This window comes from Lonchura striata, chromosome 16 (assembly GCF_050655825.1).
Source record: "Lonchura striata isolate lonStrDom1 chromosome 16, ASM5065582v1, whole genome shotgun sequence".
Classification (NCBI taxonomy): Eukaryota; Metazoa; Chordata; class Aves; order Passeriformes; family Estrildidae; genus Lonchura; species Lonchura striata.
Genome location: NC_140718.1, coordinates 5556563 through 5565638, shown reverse-complemented (window position 1 = coordinate 5565638; position 9076 = coordinate 5556563). Strand labels below are relative to the sequence as shown.

Sequence of the window (9076 nt, the reverse complement as noted above, 5' to 3'; positions counted from 1 at the left end):
CAGAACCCCCTGGAGATGTTTCCAGAACCATCCCGAGATGTTTCCACCACCCCAGAACCCCCTGGAGATGTTTCCAGAACCCTCCTGAGATGTTTCCACCATCCCCAAACCCCCTGGAGATGTTTCCAGAACCCCCCGAGATGTTTCCACCACCTCAAACCCCCTGGAGATGTTTCCAGAACCCTCCTGAGATGTTTCCACCACCCCAAACCCCCTGGAGATGTTTCCAGAACCCCCCGAGATGTTTCCACCACCTCAAACCCCCTGGAGATGTTTCCAGAACCCTCCTGAGATGTTTCCACCACCCCAGAACCCCCTGGAGATGTTTCCAGAACCCTCCTGAGATGTTTCCACCACCCCAGAACCCCCTGGAGATGTTTCCAGAACCCTCCTGAGATGTTTCCACCATCCCCAAACCCCCTGGAGATGTTTCCAGAACCCCCCGAGATGTTTCCACCACCTCAAACCCCCTGGAGATGTTTCCAGAACCCTCCTGAGATGTTTCCACCACCCCAAACCCCCTGGAGATGTTTCCAGAACCATCCCGAGATGTTTCCACCACCTCAAACCCCCTGGAGATGTTTCCAGAACCCTCCTGAGATGTTTCCACCACCCCAGAACCCCCTGGAGATGTTTCCAGAACCCTCCTGAGATGTTTCCACCACCTCCAGAACCCCCCTGAGAAGTTTCCAGAACCCCCCCGAGATGTTTCCACCACCCATCCATCAAGGCTGGCTCTTTATTGGGGTGGGGTCGGGCCGGGTGGGGTGGCCGGGCGGGCGCGTCCCTCAGAGCCGGCGGATCTTCATCTCGCTGCGCTTCAGCGAGTAGTAGAAGCCCTTCCACTGGGCCCAGTTGATGCCGTTGGCGTAGGAGAGGTGGGGCCCGGCCAGGTAGAAGCCGTTGAGGTTGGAGAAGTGGCAGCTGCGGAACCACCAGGCCCCCGAGGAGAGCGCGGCGCAGTTCTGGGCGAACAGGTCCTGGTCGCGGTCGAAGGTGGAGAACTTCTGCCCGTTGTGGTAGCTCAGCGAGTCGCCTGCCGGGGTGGGGTGGGGTTGGTGATGTGGGACCACCCCCTTGAGCTCCCAGTGGTCAACCTTGACTCGGTTGACCATCGTTGACCTCCCAATGGTCACTCTTGACTCCCTTGACCATTGTTGACCTCTGTTGACCTCCCAATGGTCAACCTTGACCTGGTTGACCCCCGTTGACCACCATTGACCCCCATTGACCACCAATGGCCATCATTGACCCCCATTGACCACCCAATGGTCACCCTTGACTCAGTTGACCCCCATTGACCACCCAAGGGTCACCTTTGACTTCCATTGACCATCGTTGACCCCATTGCCCCCCATTGACCCCATTGACCACCCAATGGTCATTGATGACCCCATTGGCCCCATTGACCCCATTGACCTCATTGACCACCCAATGGTCATTGATGACCCCGTTGACCCCCATTGACCATCGTTGACCTCATTGACTGGCCAATGGTCATTAATGAACCCCATTGACCCCATTGACCACCAATGGCCATCGATGACCCCATTGACCACCAATGGTCATCGATGACCCCATTGACCACCAATGGTCATCGATGACCCCATTGACCCCATTGACCATTGCTGCCCCCCATTGACCACCCAACGGCCATTGATGACCCCATTGACCACCAACGGCCATCGATGACCCCATTGACCACCAACAGCCATTGATGGCCCCATTGCCCACCCAACGGCCATCGATGACCCCATTGCCCACCCAACGGCCATCGATGACCCCATTGCCCACCCGAGGGTCCCCATGGCCACCATGGTCTCACCGGCGCCGCCGTCGACGAAGCCGGCCAATGGTCATTGATGACCCCATTGACCCCATTGACCACCCAATGGTCATTGATGACCCCATTGACCACCAATGGCCATCGATGACCCCATTGCCCACCCAACGGCCACCGATGACCCCGTTGCCCACCCGAGGGTCCCCATGGCCGTGGTCTCACCGGCGCTGCCGTCAACGAAGCCGGCCAATGGTCATTGATGACCCCATTGACCCAATTGACCCCATTGACCACCAACGGCCATCGATGACCCCATTGACCACCAACGGCCATCGATGACCCCATTGACCACCAACGGCCATCGATGACCCCATTGACCACCATTGACCCCATTGACCACCAACGGCCATCGATGACTCCATTGACCACCATTGACCCCATTGACCACCAACGGCCATCAATGACCCCATTGACCACCGACGGCCATCGATGACCCCATTGACCACCAATGGCCATCGATGACCCCGTTGCCCACCTGAGGGTCCCCATGGCCACCATGGTCTCACCGGCGCCGCCGTCGACGAAGCCGGCCAATGGTCATTGATGACCCCATTGACCACCCAATGGTGATTGATGACTCCATTCACCACCATTGACCCCATTGATTCCATTGACCATTGCTGCCTACCATTGACCACCAACGGTCATCGATGACCCCATTGCCCACCCAATGGTGATTGATGACCCCATTGACCACCATTGACCCCATTGACCACCCAATGGCCATCGATGACCCCATTGACCCATTGACCATTGCTGCCCCCCATTGACCACCCAACGGCCATCAATGACCCCATTGACCACTCAACGGCCACCGATGACCCCGTTGCCCACCTGAGGACCCACTGGTGACCATGGCCGTGGTCTCACCGGCGCCGCCGTCGATGAAGCCGGCCAATGGTCATTGATGACCCCATTGACCCCATTGACCCATTGACCATTGCTGCCCCCCATTGACCACCAACGGCCATCAATGACCCCATTGACCACCATTGACCCCATTGACCACCCAATGGTCATTGATGACCCCATTGACCCCATTGACCCCATTGACCACCAACGGCCATCGATGACCCCATTGACCACCCATGGCCATCGATGACCCCATTGACCACTCAACGACCACCGATGACCCCGTTGCCCACCCGAGGACCCACTGGTGACCATGGCTGTGGTCTCACCGGCGCCGCCGTCGACGAAGCCGGCCAATGGTCATTGATGACCCCATTGACCCCATTGACCACCAACGGCCATCGATGACCCCATTGACCACCATTGACCCCATTGCCCACCCAACGGCCATCGATGACCCCATTGACCACCAACGGCCATCGATGACCCCATTGACCACCAACGGCCATCGATGACCCCATTGACCACCCAACGGCCATCAATGACCCCATTGACCACCAACGGCCATCGATGACCCCATTGACCACCATTGACCCCATTGCCCACCCAACGGCCATCGATGACCCCGTTGCCCACCCGAGGGTCCCCATGACCACCATGGTCTCACCGGCGCCGCCGTCGACGAAGCCGGCCACGTGCAGCGCGTAGCCGTCCTCCTCGGCGCTGACGGCCGTGGGCGAGAGCGCGAAGGAGCCGTAGGTGGCGGCCGCCGAGTTGTTCTCAAAGTCCTCCAGCTCCACCCGCAGCTCGTAGCGCGCCTGCAGCGTCAGCAGCGCCACCGACTGCAGCCCTGGGCAAAGGGCAAAGGTCAGGGGTCACCGAGGGGTCAGGGGTCAGGGGTCACTGAGGGGTCAGGGGTCAGCAGCGTCAGCAGCGCCACCGACTGCAGCCCTGGGCAAAGGTCAGGGGTCAGGGGTCAGGGGTCATCCAGGGGTCACTGAGGGGTCAGCAGCGTCAGCAGCGCCACCGACTGCAGCCCTGGGGCAGGGGTCAGGGGTCACCGAGGGGTCAGGGGTCACCGAGGGGTCACTAAGGGGTCAGCAGCGTCAGCAGCGCCACCGACTGCAGCCCTGGGGCAAAGGTCAGGGGTCAGGGGTCACTGAGGGGTCAGGGGTCAGCAGCGTCAGCAGCGCCACCGACTGCAGCCCTGGGCAAAGGGCAAAGGTCAGGGGTCACCGAGGGGTCAGGGGTCAGCCAGGGGTCACTGAGGGGTCAGCAGCGTCAGCAGCGCCACCGACTGCAGCCCTGGGCAAAGGGCAAAGGTCAGGGGTCACCCAGGGGTCACTGAGGGGTCAGGGGTCACACAGCATCAGCAGCGCCACCGACTGCAGCCCTGGGCAAAGGGCAAAGGTCAGGGGTCACCCAGGGGTCAGGGGTCAGCAGCGTCAGCAGCGCCACCGACTGCAGCCCTGGGGCAGGGGTCAGGGGTCAGGGGTCACTGAGGGGTCAGGGGTCACCGAGGGGTCAGGGGTCACACAGCGTCAGCAGCGCCACCGACTGCAGCCCTGGGCAAAGGGCAGAGGTCAGGGGTCACTGAGGGGTCAGGGGTCAGCCAGGGGTCAGCAGCGTCAGCAGCGCCACCGACTGCAGCCCTGGGGCAGGGGTCAAAGGTCAGGGGTCAAAGGTCAGGGGTTGCTGAGGGGTCAGTCCATACTTGTCTGAACCAGTCCATACTGGTTCATACTGGTCCATACTGGTTTATATCTCTCTATACTGGTTTTTACTGGTCCATACTGGTCCGTACTGGTCCATACTGGTTTATACTGGTTTTTACTGGTCCATACTGGTTTATACTGGTTTTTACTGGTCCATACTGGTTTATACTGGTTTTTACTGGTCTGAACTGGTCTATACTGGTCTATACTGGTTTCTATGGATTTTGATGGGGATTTTTGGGTCCATACTGGTCCATACTGGTCCATACTGGTTTATATCTCTCTATACTGGTTTATACTTGTCCATACTGGCTTATACTGGTTTTTACTGGTCCGTACTGGTTTATATGTCTCTATACTGGTTTATACTGGTTTATACTGGTTTATACTGGTCCGTACTGATTTATATGTCTCTATACTGGTTTATACTAGTCCATACTGGTTTATACTGGTCCGTACTGGTTTATATGTCTCTACACTGGTCCATACTGGTTTATACTGGTTTATACTGGTCCGTACAGGTTTATATGTCTCTACACTGGTCCGTACTGGTTTTTACTGGTCCATACTGGTTTATATGTCTCTATACTGGTCCGTACTGGTTTTTACTGGTCCGTACTGGTTTTTACTGGTCTGTACTGCTTTATACTGGTTTATACTGGTCCGTACTGGTTTATATGTCTCTATACTGGTTTTTACTGGTCCATACTGGTTTATACTGGTTTATACTGGTCCATACTGGTTTACATGTCTCTACACTGGTCCATACTGGTCCATACTGGTCTCACCGCTCCGTACCCAGCCAGTACTCGCCGTCGGCGCGGCCGAAGCCGGCCCGGTAATCGTTCCAGCCCCGGAAGAAGCTGACGGAGCCGTTGAACCGGCGCTGGAACACCTGGGGGAGGGGCAGGGGGGAGGGGCAAGGTGGGGGAGGGGCAAAAAATGGGGGAGGGGCAAAAAGGGGGAGGGGTAAAGGTGGGGGAGGGGCAAAAGGGGGAGGGGCAAAAAGGGGGAGGGGTAAAGGTGGGGGAGGGGCAAAAGGGGGAGGGGCAAAAAGGGGGAGGGGTAAAGGGGAGGGGCAGAAAATGGGGGAGGGGCAAAGGGGGAGGGGCAAAGGGGAGGGAAAAAGAGGGAGGGGCAAAAAAGGGGGGAGGGGGGAGGGGTAGGGGCAAAAAAGGGGGGAGGGGCAGAAAATGGGGAGGGGCAAGGTGGGGAGGGGCATAAAATGGGGGAGGAGCAAAATATGGGGGAGGGGCAAAGGGGGAGGGTCAAGGTGGGGGAGGGGCAAAGGGGGAGAGGCAGAAAATGGGGGAGGGGCAGAAAACGGGGGAGGGGCAAAAATGAGGGAGTGGAAAAGGGGGAGGGGCAAAAGGGGGAGGGGTGGGGGAAGGATGGGGTGGAGAGGTGGGGGAGGGGCAGGGGAAAGGCAAAAAATGGGGGAGGGGCAAAGGGGGGAGGGAAAAAGGGGGGGAGGGGTGGAGGGAGGTAGAAAATGGGGGAGGGGCAGAGGGGGAGGGGCAAAAAATGGGGGGAGGGGTAAAAGAGGTGGGGGAGGGGTAAAAAAAAGGGGAGGGGGGATAAAGCGGGGGAGGGGTGGGAAAATGGGGCAGAGGCGATTTTGGGGGTGGGGGAGGGGCAATTTTTGGGGGTGGGGGAGGGGCGATCCTGGTTTGATTTCGCGGTGGGGGAGGGGCGATTTTAGAGTGGGGGAGGGGCGATTTGGGAGTGGGGGAGGGGCGATTTGGGGGGTGGGGGAGGGGCGGTCCCAGGGCCGAATTTCTTGGGGGTTTCAGGGTGGGGGAGGGGCGATTTTGGGGTGATTTTGGGGGTGGGGGAGGGGCAATCCTGGTTTGATTTCGCGGTGGGGGAGGGGCGATTTTGGTGGTGGGGGAGGGGCGATCCCAGGCCTGATTTTGGGGTGGGGGAGGGGCGATTTTTAGGGGTGGGGGAGGGGCGTTCCCAGGCCTGATTTTGGGGGTGGGGGAGGGGCGATTTTGGGGGTGGGGGAGGGGCGTTCCCAGGCCTGATTTTGGGGGTGGGGGAGGGGCGATTTTGGGGGTGGGGGAGGGGCGGTTTTGGGGGTGGGGGAGGGGCGATCCCAGGCCTGATTTTGGGGTGGGGGAGGGGCGGTTTTTTAGGGGTGGGGGAGGGGTGATTTTAGTGGTGGGGGAGGGGCGTTCCCAGGCCTGATTTTGGGGGTGGGGGAGGGGCGGTTTTTTAGGGGTGGGGGAGGGGCGGTTTTTTAGGGGTGGGGGAGGGGCGTTCCCGGGGCGGAATTTCTCGGGGATTTCGGGGGCGGGGGAGGGTCCGCCCCCCCCGGGGGGGGTGGGGGAGGGTGGGGGAGGGGCGGTACCGTCCAGACGTGCCCCTCGGTGCTCATGTCGCAGTAGACGGGCACGGGGGGCGCCCCTCCCCCCGCGGGGGACACCAGGTACACGCCGTCCGCGCGCGCCCCCCCCGCGTGCACGTCCTGGCAGTCCCGGGGGGGGAGGGGCGGGCAGAACGGGGGGGCTGGGGGGTGGGGGAGGGGCGGAGAGAGGGGGGGAGGGGGTAGAGATGGGATTGGGGGGTGGGGGAGGGGCGGAGAGGGGGGGGGAGGGGGTAGAGATGGGATTGGGGCGTGGGGGAGGGGCGGAGGGGGGGGAGGGGGTAGAGATGGGATTGGGGGTGGGGGAGGGGCGGAGAGGGGGGGGGAGGGGGTAGAGATGGGATTGGGGGTGGGGGAGGGGCGGAGAGGGGGGGGAGGGGGTAGAGATGGGATTGGGGGGTGGGGGAGGGGCGGAGGGGGGGGGAGGGGGTAGAGATGGGATGGGGGGTGGGGGAGGGGCGGAGAGGGGGGGAGGGGGTAGAGATGGGATTGGGGGGTGGGGGAGGGGCAGCGGGGTCACCTCCGGTCAGGGCGGGGCCGGGTCTGTGGCCCCTCCCCCACCCCGGCGGTGTCAGCGCCGCCGGCTCCTCCCAGTTCGTCCCAGTTCGTCCCAGTTCAGCCCAGTTCAGCCCAGTTCCTCCCAGTTCATCCCAGTTCAGCCCAGTCCCTCCCAGTTCATCCCAGTTCGTCCCAGTTCAGCCCAGTTCGTCCCAGTTCGTCCCAGTTCGTCCCAGTTCATCCCAGTTCAGCCCAGTCCCTCCCAGTTCCCTCCCAGTTCCTCCCAGTCCATCCCAGTCCCTCCCAGTTCGTCCCAGTTCCTCCCAGTCCCTCCCAGTCCCTCCCAGTCCATCCCAGTCCATCCCAGTCCATCCCAGTCTCACCCTGGGGTCCGATCGGCTGCCCCTGGCTCAGGGTCCCCAGCGCCACCAGCAGCGCCACGGCCACGAACTGGGGAGGGGATTTTGGGGAAAATTTGGGGGATTTGGGTGAATTTGGGGGAAATTTTGGGGATTTCGGGGAATTTTGGGGGGATTTTGAGGGTTCCCGAAGTGAATTTGGGGAAATCTTGGGGAAATTTTGGGTTAATTTTGGTTTTCCTAAAGGGATTTGGGGGAAATTTGAGGAATTTTGGGGGATTTTGGAGAATTTGGGGGTCCCGGGATGGGTTTTGGGGTGGATTCGGGAGATTTTGGGGCTTTTTCGGGGTGAATTCCGAGGATTTGAGGGAATTTGGGGAGTTTTGGGGTGGATTTGGGGGATTTTGGGGCTCCCGAGTTGAATTTGGGGAATTTTGGGGCTTTTTTGGGTGAATTCAGGGGATTTAAGGAGTTTTTGGGGTGAAATCAGGAGATTTTGGGCCATTTTGGGGTGAATTCGGGTATTTTGGGTTTTTTTGGGATGAATTCGGGGGATTTTTGGGAATTTGAGGAGTTTTTCGGTGAATTCGAGAGATTTTGGGCAATTTTGGGGTGAAATCGGGTATTTTGGGGTTTTTTTGGGGCGAAATCGGGGGATTTTGAGCAGTTTTGGGGTGAATTCGGGGATTTGGGGGCTTTTTTTGGGATTAATTCGGGCGATTTTTGGGAATTTCAGGAGTTTTTGGAGTGAATTCGGGGATTTTGGTTTTTTAGGGGGGCGAATTCGGGGGATTTTGGGCAATTTTGGGGTGAATTCGGGGGATTTTGGGGTGTTTTTGGGGTGAATTCGGGGGATTTTGGGGTTTTTGGAGGGTGAATTCGGGGGATTTTGGGCAATTTTGGGGTGAATTCGGGGGATTTTGGGGTTTTTGGGGGCTGAATTCGGGGGATTTTGGGCAATTTTGGGGTGAATTCGGGGGATTTTGGGGTGGTTTTGGGGTGAATTCGGGGGATTTTGGGCAATTTTGGGGTGAATTCGCGTATTTTGGGGTGTTTTTGGGGTGAATTCGGGGGATTTGGGGCAATTTTGGGGTGAATTCGGGTATTTTGGGGTGTTTTTGGGGTGAATTCGGGGGATTTTGGGCAATTTGGGGTGAATTCGGGTATTTTGGGGTTTTTGGGGGGTGAATTCGGGGATTTTGGGGTGAATTCGGGGGATTTGGGGCAATTTTGGGGTCCCGTTACCTCCATGGCTCCGGAGCGGCTCCGAATCCGGGCGGGGGTGGGGGAGGGGCGGCCCGGGGGCCCCTTTTGGGGGGGAGGGGGAGGGACCCCCGGCCCTGCCCTTTTTTGGGAGAAAAATCCCAAAATCCGCCCTTTTATCTTCCAAAAAACCCCGTAATTTCCCTTCCTTTTACTTTTTTTTTTTATTTTTAATTAC

The 9076-nt window shown here is 59.2% G+C and overlaps 1 protein-coding gene across 1 annotated transcript; it reads right to left on the bottom strand.

Moving 5' to 3' along the window:
* Positions 1–725: 725 nt before the first annotated feature.
* Positions 726–8919, bottom strand: MFAP4 (microfibril associated protein 4). The gene is made up of 6 exons (XM_077789537.2): positions 8881–8919; positions 7660–7726; positions 6764–6921; positions 5209–5305; positions 3363–3545; positions 726–1036 (listed from the first exon to the last, which is right to left on the bottom strand). The coding sequence occupies exons 1-6, from the start codon at positions 8884–8886 to the stop codon at positions 789–791; spliced, it is 759 nt and encodes a 252-aa protein (XP_077645663.2). The 5' UTR covers positions 8887–8919; the 3' UTR covers positions 726–788.
* Positions 8920–9076: the final 157 nt, after the last annotated feature.

Coding starts and splice junctions, on each gene's coding strand:
- MFAP4 (XM_077789537.2), bottom strand. Junction 6,922..7,659: donor GCAGCCGATCGGACCCCAGG/GTGAGACTGGGA, acceptor CCCACCCCCCAG/CCCCCCCGTTCTGCCCGCCC. Junction 3,546..5,208: donor CGACGGCGAGTACTGGCTGG/GTACGGAGCGGT, acceptor CCCTTTGCCCAG/GGCTGCAGTCGGTGGCGCTG.